General features: G+C 39.8%; 2 protein-coding genes across 9 annotated transcripts; both read left to right on the forward strand.

Moving 5' to 3' along the window:
- Positions 1-3,292: 3,292 nt before the first annotated feature.
- LOC146390206 (butyrophilin-like protein 9) lies at positions 3,293-8,166 on the forward strand. Of its 2 annotated transcripts, none has more exons than XM_084923241.1 (6): positions 3,293-3,507; positions 4,948-5,325; positions 5,434-5,526; positions 5,607-5,704; positions 5,787-5,986; positions 6,582-8,166. In XM_084923241.1, exons 1-5 carry the CDS (start codon positions 3,414-3,416, stop codon positions 5,817-5,819), a joined length of 696 nt encoding a protein of 231 aa, XP_084779367.1. In that variant the 5' UTR covers positions 3,293-3,413; the 3' UTR covers positions 5,820-5,986; positions 6,582-8,166. The 2 variants fall into 2 exon arrangements, with proteins under 2 accessions (XP_084779367.1, XP_084779368.1); XM_084923242.1 differs by having other exon boundaries at positions 5,610-5,704.
- A 1,992-nt stretch (positions 8,167-10,158) lies between these two features.
- On the forward strand, positions 10,159-13,590 carry LOC146390207 (myelin-oligodendrocyte glycoprotein-like). Of its 7 annotated transcripts, none has more exons than XM_084923249.1 (5): positions 10,159-10,294; positions 11,061-11,438; positions 11,595-11,684; positions 11,775-11,881; positions 11,961-13,590. In XM_084923249.1, exons 1-5 carry the CDS (start codon positions 10,210-10,212, stop codon positions 12,009-12,011), a joined length of 711 nt encoding a protein of 236 aa, XP_084779375.1. In that variant the 5' UTR covers positions 10,159-10,209; the 3' UTR covers positions 12,012-13,590. The 7 variants fall into 7 exon arrangements, with proteins under 7 accessions (XP_084779375.1, XP_084779376.1, XP_084779371.1 ...); XM_084923250.1 differs by having other exon boundaries at positions 11,964-13,590; XM_084923245.1 differs by having other exon boundaries at positions 11,595-11,881.
- Positions 13,591-16,818: the final 3,228 nt, after the last annotated feature.

A 16,818-nucleotide genomic window follows, 5' to 3' on the forward strand; every position in this document is an offset into this window, starting at 1 on the left:
GTTCTAAGGTCAAATGGTGGAGAGTCCCAGTTCCTCCACCATTTGACCTTAGAACTGAAGAAGCTTCTCGGATGAGAGGTGAAACGTCTTCAAGTAACTTAAAGAAGTCCAGACGCTTTTCTTTGCAAGCTCCTTTGACTACGATGACCTGGATGACTGAGAACCTTCACAGACATATGTTGTCATTGGTTCATCAGATCATAGTTACAGGAATATAAGCTCGACTGTATGGTTAACAGTTACCAGAATATGTCATCTCATGTGCAAGTCCCAGCAGGCCCTTCCTGGATTTGTTCACACAGAGTTTTACTGCTGCAGGAGTTAGATGAGTTTAATGGTTCACTGGGACTCTTCGAAGAATCTCTCATGGGGCTTTCCCGCATTTTGTTCCCTAAGCAGCAGATGGTGACACGTCAGATCATCTTTGACTTTTAATCACAAAATAAATTTGTCAAATTTCTCTTTAGCATAGCTTAACTTTAGTATAAATCATTGACATTGTCATACCGACTTTGTAACATGATGTTCGGTGTCTGCAAATTTGAATGGTCTTCTAATGATTCAGTGGGAAATGTTTGATGTTTTGATGCATGGAATAAAAAGTGCTTTTGGTTGTAACTTCCCCAAAAAACCAAAGGAATAACATGAACAGAGCATCCGTGTTATTAAGAAGAGAAGGGAGCAGGAAATTGGACACACATGGGCAGCTCTCCGGAACTATGCTGCTGGTCATAAAAAAACAGCTAAACCCAGGCGTTGTGCTGACAATGATTCTCCCATGAGGACTTTATATTCACTTGTTATAGGCAGGAAAATATTAGTCACTCCTGCTGGGCATCAAACCATCTACTCAGTTCATTAGAAATCACAACATAGCTGTTATAAGTCAAAGGTAAGGACTGTTATCACTGCTGTGAATCCCCAGTTTGGGGGTTTATTTTACTTTTGGTGCAAAGAACAGGTGTTATATAGATGGGAAGCAAATGAAATAAAGACTAAATTTAGAAAAGATTTCATCACATTTTCCACCTGCTTCCCAAAGTGCCACAAAGGATAAAGGATGCAGACAATATGTGAAATAAAATGCAGTACAGAAACAATGTATCATTGTATTATCCAGCTGTTCCAGCATTCACTGACCACAGTGCTCGCAATTCCTGACAAAAGGAAGTTACACTGGGCAAACCTACAGTCTAAAAAATGAACATATGACCAATTCAATTTTACCGGCATTTAAATAAATCCCTGCTGTGTAATGATCCTCAGCTATCAGTCTGTTACTTAATATGCATTGATATGCATTTTAAACTCGAAACAGACTGAAGTCATGTTAAAATATCACTGGATAGGTTTATATAAATAGAAGCATTCAAAATGTCAAACTCATGATGAAATGATGAAACAAAAAGGCTGATTAATCATCTGAACCCAACAGTTGATGGCACAATGAGCCTGTGAGTGTGTCGCAACAACTGCAATACCTCCTTAAGAAAAACAAAACGCATGGGTTAAAGGTAACGGGACCAACAGGGTTAGATTTAGTAATAATGCAAACTGGTGTTTTGAAATAGCGCAGTGACAAAATTGTGTGTCAGGCTGCATTGGCGGTCCTAGCCTGTTTGGCGCCCCGGGCGAACACTCCCTCTTCCTCTTCTTTTCTATTTTTTCTAAACTGAGCACCTGATGGCTTTGAACTTTTCTTGTCCATCTTCCATTGGTTTTAATTTTGCACTCCAGTATGAACACAAATCCCCCAACTCGAGGATCACCACAACATAACCTAATAGACCTACACCTTAGTTCACAGATTCACTTTGTCTAAAGTGTATTTCTGGGATTTCACACAACCCAGGATTCAAATCATGAATACATAATGGGCTTGGATTTACATCATTATGGATGAAATGTGCTCTATTTGGAAGCAGCAGGTCTCCCTCCCCCTTCGACGGGTTGTGTGTGAGACTTTAAATCATCAAACTGTAAATTATAAAGTTGAAATTGTTATTGATCCTTTACCCCGAGTCCTAAAGCATATATTTATTTTCTTACTCTTCTTATATACATTGTTTGTTTACTTGCACTGCTGTAACTGGAGCCTCGTCGTCTCGTCTCTCTATATACTGGACTGTATGTAGCGGAGATGAAAAAGTTTACTTTGACTTCAGCAGCAAGCAGGCGCACCGAGGGCTCGCGCTCACTTTTCACGTTTCGAAAAAACATCGGTGCAAATTATAAGTCTGTACCATAATGTCTGGTGTTTTCGTGTTTGTTGTTTTGTTTTTATTTTCCAGCCAGCCAGAGAATCCCCCACAGCCTCGCCCTCTCCTCCCTGTGCCGCAAGCAGCAGGCGCACCTCGCTAACGGAGGGCGGCCTTACTCCCAGCAAATTGGCGATAGAAAACCGATCGGTGCCTATGCCACTCCCAATACGCGCTGGCTGATGTCGGGGCAGAACGGGCTCGGGCAGCATGAGTAGGCTACACGCAATTTTTTTTTTGCATGGGTTTTTTTTGCCGATGCCCGTGATGCCGCCGTGTCGCTCGTATCTAAAACCGCTACTGTCAGGCTGCTTTTACTGTATGCTCACCGCTGACCCCTTTTCACACTGTGACACGCACTGAAAATCGTGTCACATCTGCCAGCGTTTCCCAGTAGTTCAGAGATGCACAGATACGCAGAGGGAGATGTTGCAGCTGACTCCGTGACCTTCGTAAAAAACCACCAGGCAGTCTGCCTTTTCTTTGTGTCTTGTGAAAGAATGAGTCTTTCTAAAGAGCTCGCTGAATTAGAGGATGGTGCAAACACTGTCAGATCCGTGGCAACAGATAAAATGACAATGAGGTCAATTTCTACATTTACTCTGCAATAAGTAAGATTGCATCAGTAAGGATGAAGCATGTTTTCAGCTTGTGCAACATGAATGTAATTTATGAAAACTCAGTATTACAAGTCACCGGTGTAATTTACATCAGGGCACCTGGCGGTACTTTCTGCCTGATGGAGACATTTGCTTTCCCTACACCAAGTAGAGAAAGAGCCAAATTACCGAAATGACGCGGAACCAGAGTTTGTACGGCAACTGTAACTGAAAAATGTAGTGAAGTAATGAATTTCTGTGAATCTCTATTGAATTATGCTATAAAACTCGAAAACACGGAGACAAAGACCTGTGAAGTGAAGTAGTAAAGCTTTAGTTATTTTAGTAAAGAGTTTAACCAATCAAATCGCAATGCGCATGAATCTCCCCACCCCCCACCACCATAACGTCAAACTGCTTGACTGTGACCGAGTAGAAGGCAGAAGAAAAGCCGACTCTAGTTTTACAGAAAAAGACAAACGAAAAGAAATAAAAGAAGAAGAAGAAGAATCGTCATTTCACTCAGACAGCGGCTCTATATTTGTTATCATCTATTATGTGTACCTGCTGCTCAGACTCAAAGAAACCCTCTTTCATTGTTACTCTCTGGGCTTTTATCCTGTTCTTCATCGTCAGGACTCCCGCTCAAGGTAAACGGATCCATTTATTAAACCACCTCAGCATCCGTGTGTGTTTGGATCGGCGCCGTAACTGTTACATTTTTGGGAACTTTAATGCGCCGAATTCTAATTTGCTGCTTTACTGTGTGTTAATGAAAGCGATGACAGCTATCAGTGAGTTACACTGAGAGTAGGCTTGATGATTCACCGCTAAGTTCTGCACTCGTAATGAGCGACTTTCCTCTCACGTTTGCGCGTTTATGTAGACTTAATGTGAAGAAACGTTAAATAATCGAACATTAAAAATCAAATCGTGTCTGAAAATATGAGTGTCCTGTCTTTGTGTTGAGATCTATTATGGTTGTCTAGTAACCGATAGATGCTTAAACACAGAAGAACAGAACAAAAGGACACGAACGATGAAAGCTGGTTTATTATTAGGAAAATATTCACATAGGAGCAGAATTACAAAGTCTTAATAGCTTTTTAGCTTTTCTGCGAGATATATTTGACTCAGAACTCTTTTATTTTCTTTTTAAGAGCAAAAAATAGGTTTAGATTTAGAAAATGTATATTTATTTATTATAAAGGACTCCAAGATTAAATCTGAAAAAAACCCCAAGAAAATCCCCAGACACTGAAGTGGAGCTCAAAGGTTCAGATAATCTGATAATAATCTGTCTGATCTGATTTGTAAAAGATCAGGCTGTAGCTGGTCAGAGAGGTTTGTGATCTTTCTTCATCTCTTCCTAGTTGTCAGGTTAATTATTCAGCACCTCCTGATGTTTCAGTGACTTGAAGTCATCATTTATGCTGATGATTTCAGTATGTTGAAGTTTCTCCCAGAAGCAGCTGTTCTCTGTATTTCCTCTTGACATTAAAAATTAATAGTGAGCTAGAAGGACAACAAGCTGACTGCTTTATTAAATCTGCTGACACTGCGTGTGTCTCATCCACAGGCAACAGCTGCTATTTTCCATTTCAACAAATGATTAGCACCACAGAGAGATCAGTCAGAGCCCTGTATCCGCTTTTACTGCACAGACCTGCGATATAACAGGTTAAAAAGTGAAACAAATACTAACCACTCACAGCAGATGGCTGCACCTCCCTGAGCCTGGTTCTGGAGGAGGTTTCATCTCGTTAAAATGAGTTTTTTCATTCCACTTTCGCCAACTGATTGCCCATTAGAAGAATCGGATTGTTAGTGTTTTTCCAGAAATACTGTAGGATCTTTATCTTACAGTATAAAGCACTTTGAACGGACAATTTTTGTAATTTTAGCACAATATATATAAAACGGAATTGAACTGAATCTCCTCACTAAGTTTTTGGGAAAATAAGGCTTTTTTCAAATGAAAAAAAAGTTTTTGTATCCCAAGCACAAAAACTCAAACTGTTCAGGTCGTCAGTGTGTAACTCCACAGGGGTCTGTGGGAGTTCGGGAGGTTTGATTTTTCGTATTTCCAGGTGAGGTTCTGGTGATTGGTTCAAATCTTCCAATCATCGCTGCTCCGGGTGATGATGTCATCCTGCCGTGTCACCTGGAGCCCACGTTCGATGTCCAGGGTCTGACGGTGGAGTGGTCCAAACCCGACCTGAAGCCCGACCCGTCGGACCGGCTGAGCCGAGTGGAGTACGTTCACCTGTACAGGGACAGGCAGGAGGTCCCCGACATGAAGATGGCCTCGTACTTCAGGAGGACGGAGCTGTTCATGGACGACATGAAACACGGGAACATTTCACTGAAGATCCTGAACGTGTCGGAGGAAGACAACGGCAGATACAGATGTTTCATCCCCAAGCTGCGGAGCAGAGTGAAAGCTGCTGTTGTTGAACTTGTAGTCGGTCAGAAGATTTGTTTTGTTTTTAACTCATTTCCAACTTTTCAGGCAAGTTTCACAAACAGATTTTGACTCTACTGGTTTTTGAGGTGTTTTTTGTTTTGTTTTTTAGATCCAAACAATGCTAAAAACCTGACGACAGACAGGCCACTGCATCCCCAAATCCTCCAAACTCCAAATCCTCAGGACACGACTCCAAGAAATAGTGAGAGTCCAACAGTCCAACTTTCGTCTGCATCATTTCCATTTGAGAGATATTTTTAGTAAAACGTTTTCATCCATCAGCAGGTCGGTCCAGGGTCTCTGTGGTCGTCGTTATCTTTGCCTTTATATCAGTTGTGGCTGTTGCTGCTTTCGCTCCATGTTTCTCTGACCGTGTAAATGTAAGAAAGAAACAAACAGACACAAACTTGTTGTTGATTCTTGTGTCATCAGATTGGCTAATTTTTCACCTTCTTTCAACAGAAGCAACCAGAGGATGATGAGACGCAAAGATAACAGTAACCTGGCATTGTTAGGAACGCTGGTGTTAATGGAGCTGAGAGCGTTAGAGCTTTATCTTCCCTGGATCTTCAGTCAGGTTAGGAATTCAAACCAGCAGCCACAGAGAGACACTCGGGTCCAGCAGCACTGAGATCATCATAAGGTCACTCCTACAAAAAGATGTGAGTCTGACTGGGGTTTTAATCTTGATGCCTCACCTGAACAGCTGTGTGAAGTACACTTATAGAGCCTAAAAACAAATCTAAAATAAAGCATTGTACTACTCTTAGGAAAACTTAACACTAAACTAATTTTATATTAAGATCAAATGAATAACAGAGAAGTTTTGAATGTAAGTGGGTTGGGATGCAATGAAGCAATGTTTAATGGATTTAAATGTGACCTATGAGGTAATTTTGTTTCCAAAGTGTGATTGTTTCCCACATCGACTCACTTTGGTTAAACTATCTCACTGTGGAAAACACTGAAGTGTTTATTCAAGGTTAAAAATAAATTCCAAATGTGCTTCCTGGTGATCATAAAGAGCTCTGGTCAGTGGAAAAACCCCTCCCTCCCCAGTTTGAAGTGTCAGGTTACAGTTAAACCATTATACTTAGTTTTCTTGGAATTATTTTTAGAGTTACTGGAAATTGTTAAATGCAGAACGATCAGCTGGTTTCAAGATATCTTTAACATGTGGTCTCATTATGTAGCTCCAGTAGCTAATAGCATTTGATTTATTATATTTATTTATTTATTTAATTACTTATTTTCCAGCTTTAGCTGTGATCAAGTGCTGGCTGATGTGCATCACCTGCTGAAAGGCAGTTTGGTTTGGAAGGTTGTCCAGGATGATCCCAGCGTCCACTGCAGATCACAGCGTGTGAATATTCTGAAGATTTCAAAAGCATCAGCAGCTTTCAAGTGACAAAAACTGGATTTATGGAGTTCATATAGAGACGTCTTTTGTTTTATTGACTGTATTGTGGAAACGGAGTCTTTGGTAGTTCATTTGATCAGATCTGATTGTTTTTCTTACTTCACATGTTTTCTTTTGTTTTTTCTACCATTTTTAATGTCTCAGTGAAACTGAACTGTAAGTTGAGTACTTGAAGTACAGAAAGACCTCCTACACTGTGTTAATTAACTCCAGCACTTTGTCAAATGTATGTGCACTAATACAGTCGTTCCTTCATTTAACCACACTTGTATTTAAAAGATATTCTGTAGTGACTGGGTTTAAGTTTAAAAGGAATGGCTAATTTATTACATTTATTTTGAACCTACTACTTGAAAGGTTGGTGGTTCGATCCCTGTCTGCTCCAGTCTGGATGCCAAATATCTGTAATATAATCTATCATTTTCTTATACAGCCCTCTATCAGCCTTTTCCTTTACCCCCTCTCTCTTTGCTGTGTGCCTTGCCTATCAGTGCACACTCTGCTTTTTTCATCTGCCTGGCTTTCCCACTTTTTCTTATCTAACCTCTTTCTTTGAATATTTTCCCGTACTTCCTCATACCACAGCAAACTTTCAGTGTCTTCTTTCCTCTGTCCAGAGTTTTGCTCAGCACTACGGCTCTACTTTTCCCAGTCATCTGATAACTCTTCCCTACCACCCAGAGCCTTTTCCAACTCTTATCTGAACTCCATGAAATATTCTTCTTTCCTCAGCTTCCACCATAAACTCCTTGGATCTCCCTTCGTTTCCTCTTCAAACTGACATCCAACCTGTGGACAAACGCTCTGACAACTTGCAACAACGATAGCTGAATGAATTTGAAGCGACGTACAACTCTTAACTTGTTTGATTTAAGGTGCTCACCACTAAAAGATTGCTACAACAATCTGAGGGAGCTTTAACCTGGTTACCTGGTTGTTTATCTGCTCTCTGAATTGTATCATGCTGCTGATCTTCTTTCAGGTCATTTGAGTTTTTTAACATTCGTCAGTGTGTTTTCCTTCTTATTACCTGTTGGCATCTTGCTTTGATTTTGTGTGAACAATGTAACAGCACCATCCCTCAGATGTGTGCTATGTGAAGATGTTTTAAACACTTTTACAGTTTAGTAAAAGTGTTTGTTTTTCTTATTATTATGTGAGAGACGTCAGCATCTCAATACAGACTCAAACCAGCAACCTGCAGTTTATAACTCAGCTGATCATGTCCCACCCAAGTTACCCACCCGGGTTTGGCAAAGTAGATCCAGCCCTGCTGAAGCTTTTCAACCACATCTGTGCGCTCAAACCGGTGACATATTTAAAGGGTTTTAAACATTTCAAGGCAGGAGCCCAACAAGATATCAGGGACATTTACAAGGTCGACCAGCTGATAAACAATGAATCCAACGACAAAGAGATCCATTTAAAATAAAAACAGGAAAAAAACAGAATAGCTTATCATCATGTATTTATGGAAAGATGGAACGTTTGACAGGCTATTCGCACGGAAACACAACAAGCACAGCTGTTACAGTATTAATACGATGATCGACATCCCCCACCTGCAGGAACATCCTGTTTTCTTTATTTGATTCCTGACAAAAGGTTTTTTACACTGTACACTCTAGATGTGCACCCCCCCCCCCCCCCCCCCACACACACACACACACACACACACACAGATACGCACATAAAACATATTAAGGATTTTACATGAACATAAAACTGTTGTTGGAACCATACTGAAATTCACCAGAGAAACACACACACACATATGAAGAGAGAGAGAGTATGCATAGTATACAAACGGCTACCAAACAGCCATCATAATTCATCATACAATGAGAACAGGACAAATCAACAACTGACAACGACTAATTAATATTAAAATCTGTAACACAATGTATTGTTTGGAGTTTAGTCTGTTACTGTTACTATTTTTACCATTTCTTCTTGGAGCAACTGTAACCCACATTATTTCCTTAGGGATTAATAAAGTATTCTGATTCTGATTGTTTCAGGATGACCTGCCATTATCCAATCACACATCTGCTTACCTGCATCTTTTGCTCGTTTCTCCTCGTCTTCTTCTCTCTTTTTTCTAAACTGAGCACCTGATGGCTTTGAACTTTTCTTGTCCATCTTCCATTGGTTTTAATTTTGCACTCCAGTATGAACACCCATCCCCCAACCACAACATAACCTAATAGTTCCTATTAGTTCACAGATTCACTTTGTCAACGGTTTATTTCTGGGATTTCACACAACTCAGGGTTCAAATCATGAATACATGATGGGCTTGTACTTACAACATTATGAATGAAATGTGCTCTATTTGGAAGCAGCCGGCCCCTCCCCTTTCGACGGGTTGTGTGAGACTTTAAATCCTCAAACTGTAAAATATAAATTTTAAATTGTTATTGATCCCTTTACCCCCAGTCCTAAAGTGTATATTCATTTTCTTACTCTTCTTATATTTATTGTTTGTTTACTTGCACTGCTGTAACTGAAGACTCGTCGTCTCTCTATATTCTGTACTGTATGTAGCGGAGATGACACTAAGAAACATCTCTAAACTGCGACATATGGTTTCCTCAGCTGAACTGGAAAAACTCATTCATGCATTTGTGTCATCACGCTTAGATTACTGTAATTCCCTGTTTACTAGTTTGGATAAATCATCTCTCTCTCGCCTCCAGGCAATGCAAAAGCAGCCAGACTACTAACTCGTTCTAACAAGCATGCTCACATTACTCCATTCTTATATTATTTACATTGGCTCCCAATAGAGTTTCGAATTCGCTTTAAAATTCTTGTTTTAACATACAGAGCACTAAATGGCCAGGCCCCAGATTATTTATCCAATCTTCTTATAAAATACACTGCTCCTGCTGCTCGTCATCTCCGCTCACAGACTCAGAGTCTGCTGGTTGTTACACGACTGAAGACAAAAGGGGACAGAGCCTTTCAGTCTGTTGCAACAAGTCTGTGGAATAGTTTACCACTACAATTATGTTTTAATATTTGTGTACAGCGCTTTGTGACTGCCTTTCTGTGAAAAGCGCTTAATAAATAAACTTTACTTACTTACTTACTTACTTACTTACATTGCTTTGGTATCTTATAATCTCGTGTTTTTCTGGTTCTCTTACATTTTACTTCCTAATAAAATATGAGAATGTTCAAAATATCAACATTTAGAATGATATCATAGTTAATTTCTAGATGCAACACACTGCTACGTCACTGGTGATTACAACACAACGTCAGTCACTCACTAGTCACAGAGCCGCAAACCGGAGCTGTGGGACTTGTTTTGTCGTCATGACGACCAATGACACGGCCCTTCATGGAAAAAATTACGCATGACGTCTTAATAAGAGCGTCTCCCTGACAGCCACTCAGCAGTCGCGTTTAGGAGCGGAGGAAGTCCGAGTCGCCCCGTCAGTCTCTGCACTTGTTGTTATGTCCCGGCTCAGCTCGTCTTCTTACACTTTTCCACTCTGGACTTTAATCTTGTGCTCGGCTTTCTTAATCCCACCTGTTCAAGGTAAACCGATGTTTTACTTAAACTCTGCTTTCAGCTTAAAGCTAAAATGTAACTTTTTGAAATTTGGATCAAACTGAATTCACTGTTAGAACTTTGTCTGTTATATGTGGCGCTGATGGCAGCCGTCAGTGAGTGTGTGACGATCCATAGGCAGACACTGATAATGACCTTTTTCTGTTCAGTTCAGCGACCGTATCTTCACACATATGACGTGTGATCGTAGTCAAATGTTATCGGAGGCTATGGTTGCGATATGCATTTTCATATTTAAGGAAGACATCGCAGTTAAACTATTCTCTGACATGATACCAAGCAAATGCAGTATTATAGATACATTTAACTTCCAATAGCACCTTATGTACTTAATGGGAGGGGACTATGTCATGATTTATAATGTGAAGTATTCATAGTTAGTTGGTCCAGAGTGTAAATATTCTCAGCTATGCTGCAAAATCTGAGCTCCTGGTAGTTTAAAGACTGTTATGAGCTGGATGACTAAGAAACTACTGATGGATTTGACTTGAGTTATTCCACTTTAAGGTCTTTTATCTCTACTTTTTACCTATTATTAACTTATTAACTTGTTAACTTTATAACTTTAATGTTGAGAATAGCTGTACAGTTGTTTCATTTGAAAATTTAGATGATTTTTTCAAAGTGCAGAAAACTATGACAATAACTGCACAGAGGCTCACGAGTCTGTTAATGATCTTCAAGTCTTCGGTCTGTGAGAGTTCACAACGTTTAATTTTCCATCTGTTTCCAGGTGATGTTCTGGTGATTGGTTCAAATCTTCCAATCATCGCTGCTCCAGGTGATGATGTCATCCTGCCGTGTCACCTGGAGCCCATGTTCGATGTCCAGGGTCTGACGGTGGAGTGGTCCAAACCCGACCTGAAGCCCGACCCGTCGGACCGGCTGAGCCGAGTGGAGTACGTTCACCTGTACAGGGACAGGAAGGAGGTCCCCGACATGAAGATGGCCTCGTACTTCAGGAGGACGGAGCTGTTCATGGACGACATGAAACACGGGAACATTTCACTGAAGATCCTGAACGTGTCGGAGGAAGACAATGGCAGATACAGATGTTTCATCCCCAAGCTGCAGAGCAGAGTGAAAGCTGCTGTTGTTGAACTTGTAGTCGGTGAGAAGATTTGTTGTGGCGATGTTTGTGGTTCCAAACTAAAATTCAAACACTCTGATACTTGTTTTGTGTGTTTTTTCTGTAACAAAATGTTTGTCTCAATTTTACTAGCAGATTATAACTCTACTGTTTCTTTTTTTTTTTTTCATCTTTTAGATCCAAATGTTGCAAAAACCTCAACAATGGCACCACTACATCCCAGAAACTTCCAAACTCCAGATCCTCAGGACACGATTCCAACAAATGGTGAGAAAACAGTCCAACTCTTCTCTGCATCATCCCTGTTTGGGGTTTTGTGTATTTGTGGTGACCTTCTTGTCTTTTCTACATCGGCAGCTCGATCCAGGGTCCCTGTGGTCGTCGCTGTCGTCACCTTATTATTAGTTTTGACTCTCGCTGGTTTTGCTGCATATTTCTCTCACCGCATTTTTCAGAAACTTAAAGTAAGAAACAAACAAACAAACACAAACATGTTTTTCCTTCTTGTGCCATCAGACTGACTCATTATTCAACTTCTTTCAGCAGAAGCATCAAAAGGACGATGAGACACAAAAACAACCACTGCAAGTCTAGAAGTGTAGATCTTCAATCAGATTGGGGATTCAAACCAGCATCCACAGGGAGACACTCGGGCCCAGCAGCACTGAGATCATCATAAGGTCACTCCTACAAAAGGATGTGAGCCTGATTTGAATGGATCTAAACAGGAAATATTTCTTACAGAAGTCTTCAGTCAGAGTTGCTGCTGTCAGACTCTGGAGGATCTGCTTGGAAACATCAAGCAGTGAAACTGATGGATTTCCTCCTTCAATACAAAACTGTGACGTTCAGCCTGGAGAAGAAACACTCCTCTGCCTCACTGTCAGCGTGTTTAATGAATATTTATTTAGTCTTTACCTCACTGGTTAAGGTGCACTTAAATCTTTCAGTGAGACCTCAAAGTGTCTCTGATGGACAAATTAAAGGGTTTAAATCCTCCCTGATCATCACTGTGCTGGACTGACATGAATCACTGTCAAACCTCAGCAGGGCTGGAAGGTTTTTCATAGCATTAAAGAAAATTTCCATGAATATGGACGTTTGTGACACAGATAATGTGGAAAGATGAAAATAAAACATCACCTGAACGCTGTGATGGAAACTCTCCTGCACTCCTTTGTTTTACTGACCTCACTGTATGAATGCAAACTTTATTAGTACAGTTTGTGAGCTCTGACTGTTTTTCTTACTTCACATGTTTGTAGACTTTGTCTACCATCTTTAATGTCTCAGAGAAACTGAAGCTGAACACTTTAAGTAACTGCTGCACTTTATAAACAGAAAAAGCTGATTTATACTCTAGATTTTTAAAGCTACAACTAATTTATTAAATTTACTGTAAAACTTCCTGCTGGTTGGGACTCGATGTTCAGACTGTAACGTTATAGTCTGATTTGTGACTTTGTGCTTTCACTGCCTTTAAGTCAAAGTCAGTGTTTAGCTCACAGAGAGATGAGTGTGTGATGAAAACAAGCTTAAACTTCATCACGAGAATAAAAACATTAAACTACTGAACTGAAAGAGTTTCTTGGATTCTTTGATTTTCAAGCCTCTTCTTGACATTTTGTTTCAATTTGTGTGTTTTCTTGTTTTTACGACTAATACCTCGTCCTATTAATATAATTAGTTTGTATAAGTTATTTATTTATTGTTGTCATGTGTCGTTTCCTGTTTGCATTTGATGACATTTGAGTGTTTTGTTTCATAGATATTAAAATGATCCACTGTTTACTGTTGTTGTTCCATGTTCTTGAATAACATCAGTATTTGGTGAACATGATGACGAAATCAAATAAATGAGCAACAGTTCATCATCACTGTGTCTGCTGTCTGTTTCTTCTTCAGCTCTTCATCACACTCACTCTCATTTCACTGATTTGTTTAACAGCACTGCTGAAAACTCATTTTATAGGTTAATGGTGTCTGTCGGTGACTGATCATGTGACTGATCATGTGACTGTGTCTGTGTGTTCTTAACACATTAATCTTTAATGTGAGGCTTTTATTTGAACTGTGAAGCACTTTTTAACTCTGAGTTTTGAAAGGTTCTCTAAAAATCAAGTTATTACTGTTTATGAAGGACATTCAGAGCTCTTCTTTAGATGTGGGCAGATACAGGTGTATAATTGTTAACGTTTTACAGTAACATGTTTTCAATGATTAAAGGGAACGAGATGTCAGAGGAACACAACAGGAACACGGTGATCGCAGCTGCTCCTCCAAAGGACGCACAACAGTTTCATAGGCTTATAGATAGAAGACTCTGGGCTTATGTCTCACTGCATCTGAGACAGTGTGAAAGGACTTAACAGCCTTATTATGTTTAGAGTGACACAGCAGAGCTCAGCTCTATTTGATTCTGGTAATAATTAATTATCCTTAAATTTAATCAGAATATAATAAAAAAAAGAGTCAAAATCAAATCAATGAGGTTTAATCAGAATATAATTATTACTGTGAAATGTTTCCATGTTTCCAATACCTGAAACCTGACGACCTGAACTTATACTGGGATTTGACGCGCGTGTGTACGATGTTTAGATATCTTTGTGAGGACTGGTCCCCATGAGTTTTACGGCATTTTTGAGATTAAAAATGTGGTTTTAGTGTCGGGGATTTGGGTTAAGCATTCATTTTTGATGGTTAGGGTAAGTGGCGGGGGAAACATTATATCAGTTAGGTGTGTGTGTGTGTGTGTGTGTGTGTGTGTGTGTGTGTGTGTGTGTGTGTGTGTGTGTGTGTGGCACAGTCCAGATGTTGTCTGTGGACTTTGGTAATTGGTCAGAAGGACCAAAGCAAACCTTCAGAAAACGTCTGACATGTATGATGTAATAAACCTGATATTAATTATGCTGTGATTGACAAACACAGAACCACAGAGCTATCACATGTCAGTCATATGTGATTGAGTTAAAAAGAAGTAACAAGAAACATTGTTGTGTGTTGTAATCATAAAGAGAAGCAGTGTATTGATGTCATGTTAAAGTGTATCCACATGTGACTGAGCTGATGAGAGACAGAGTCACGCTGAAGTGCAGTAGAGCTGATAGCTGGGTGAGAAATGTAACCGGCGTAATGAAGTGATCTTAGTGTTTAACCTTTGCTTCAACTCATGCCATAAATAACACATTAGCTCATCCTGAGTGATCTGGGATAGAGTCACGTTCAGTCATGTGATGGCATCATGTTTGATCATAGTGGGGACGCCCACAGTGAGACTTAATCACAGTCTGGGAGTGAGGGGGATTCCCTCCCCTCTGGTCTACCTGCCCCTTCTTTTGCTTATGAACCCAGGTGGAAAGACCCCCACATTCCCCACTTCTGATTTTTAGCTCTGCTTCTCAAAACAGTCCTCAGCTCAAGCAGCAATGAAATCACACTTTCACTTTCAGCAGAGGGGGAGCCGCTTCAGTGCATGATCAGGATCTCATTCTATTTCTCCTTTTTATTCACTTTTTAACCTGTGTGGACTTTTAACAGGAGCAGAAATTCCCTAAATTTCATTCTCTTAGCCTATAATTAGATAAAAACACATAAAAAATAAACAATTTTAAACATTTATACTGTTGGTGCTTCAGATGTTTGTACATTGAGGCTTTTCTGACCTGGATCTATGGAGATGGATGTTAGATCCATCCATCATGGCAGCAAATTGTTTTTAGTTCAGTGTTTGTTTAAGTGCTTTTAATTATTATGTTTAATTACTGTCAGAGACAAGCTGTAAATGTAAAAAATGTAAAATGTAAAATTATGTGTTCACGGAGTCTCAACAGACCTGATTATCGACATCTCATCACACTAAAATTAAATGTAACACACACACACACACACACACACACACACACACACACACACACAGATTGGAGGTCTCACCATCCGTCTCAGTTGTAGGAAAAAGAGGAAAACTAACAAAACTCTAAAAGATCATTTATTAGATAAAAATGGAAGGATAAACAGGCCAGTGTCACACTAACAAAATGGATAAAACACACAGTCCAAGTCCAGAGCCAGCTACACCATGAGTCACACTTTACATGTTGATCTGTCCTCTAAGACCCATCACCCTGTAAGTTGAGCCACCCCGGCCTCAGCAAACCAACTCTGTGTACAAAGTGTGTGTTACACTGTAGTGAAAGCTGTGGGGGGAAAGCAGAAGTAAAACCAGGTGATAGAAAACACAGAAAAGAGTCAGTTGTGGTTTTCACGTTGGACCTTTTAAAAAATATTTGGCTTTTCTGTTCTTGTTTCTTTGCACCTGGTGAACTTCTCAGCAAAGGTGATCTGAAGAAGATGCCTGTAAACTTCATTAATGATGGACAAAGAGAGGCTCAAAGCCATCTCACAGCGACACCTCCTGGCCAATGTGGGCATCACACCTTGATGATGCTATTCTGTGACAAAGATGGACAAAGTGACACAGAAAAGCTCAGCACAACTCCAAACAACACTACTTATTATAGACTATCAATAAGTATGATCAACACATGTTTTGGAGAAATCGTCCAACAAACAAGGAACTACAAATATGGAGGCTGTGACTGTAGGCACTGTTTTCTCCCTCTGGTAACATTTATGAGGCTGTTTCAGTTGCTTAGTAACTCAGTACAAGGTGCAATGCCCATAAATAAAGTATACTGAGCAAACACTGCTGTGGTTACTGTGATAACCAGGCAGGTTTTTCGCTTTGTTTGGATTCAGCCAGCTTTGTTTTCTTCTGCCACCCTGCTCACAGCCTTGGGGGGGGGGCTCAAAGCTTGGATGTGATTGGTTGACTTTTAAGCTTTCTGGGATTTACTGTCATCAGGTTTGTTCTGCACACTACCAAGGAAAGCTTAGTGTTAGGTTTTATTTTCAAATAATTCAAAAATAAGTATTTAAAATACATAAATTCCTAAATGTCTTTTCCTTCTTTAAAAGAGGCAAATTCTTTCCAGGTTCAGCTTTGTATCATCTTTCATGTCTGATGGATCAATGCCTTTTAAACCTGAACAACACCTCAACCTGAAGGATTTAATCGTGTTTCAGAAATGCAGAACTTTTTAAAAACACAAGTGATACACACATCCCCAAAACACCGTACAGTCATTCGGTAACAACAACAACAATTCTAATAATAAATAAATAAAGCTGAGAACACAGCACTTTAATTCTGCGTTAAAAGTCAATAAATAAAAAGAGTTTAACAGGTGTTTTAGAAACAGCCAATGTGAGTTTCTCAGTGTGTTGTTGTTGTTTTAAACAACAGTTTCTGATTAAAGTAGAAAATGAGAACAGTCCGGAGTCAAAGCTGAACATTTCTGCCTCTTTTATTTTCCCCTTCAGTAAATACTTTAATATTATA

The sequence above is a fragment of the Perissodus microlepis genome, chromosome 3 (genome assembly GCF_051167445.1).
Source record: "Perissodus microlepis isolate ML-2025 ecotype Zambia chromosome 3, ASM5116744v1, whole genome shotgun sequence".
In the NCBI taxonomy this organism is placed as follows: domain Eukaryota; kingdom Metazoa; phylum Chordata; class Actinopteri; order Cichliformes; family Cichlidae; genus Perissodus; species Perissodus microlepis.

What these genes read in the sequence shown, in the direction of transcription:
- LOC146390206 (XM_084923241.1), top strand. Translation starts at nt 3,414, where the DNA reads ATGTGTACCTGCTGCTCAGACTCAAAGAAACCCTCTTTCATTGTTACT. An exon ending in GGACACGACTCCAAGAAATA is followed by an intron (nt 5,527 to 5,606) that starts GTGAGAGTCCAA and finishes TTCATCCATCAG; the next exon opens with CAGGTCGGTCCAGGGTCTCT. An exon ending in GTTTCTCTGACCGTGTAAAT is followed by an intron (nt 5,705 to 5,786) that starts GTAAGAAAGAAA and finishes TTCTTTCAACAG; the next exon opens with AAGCAACCAGAGGATGATGA.
- LOC146390207 (XM_084923243.1), top strand. Translation starts at nt 10,964, where the DNA reads ATGACAATAACTGCACAGAGGCTCACGAGTCTGTTAATGATCTTCAAG. An exon ending in TGTTGTTGAACTTGTAGTCG is followed by an intron (nt 11,439 to 11,594) that starts GTGAGAAGATTT and finishes TTCATCTTTTAG; the next exon opens with ATCCAAATGTTGCAAAAACC. An exon ending in GCATTTTTCAGAAACTTAAA is followed by an intron (nt 11,882 to 11,960) that starts GTAAGAAACAAA and finishes AACTTCTTTCAG; the next exon opens with CAGAAGCATCAAAAGGACGA.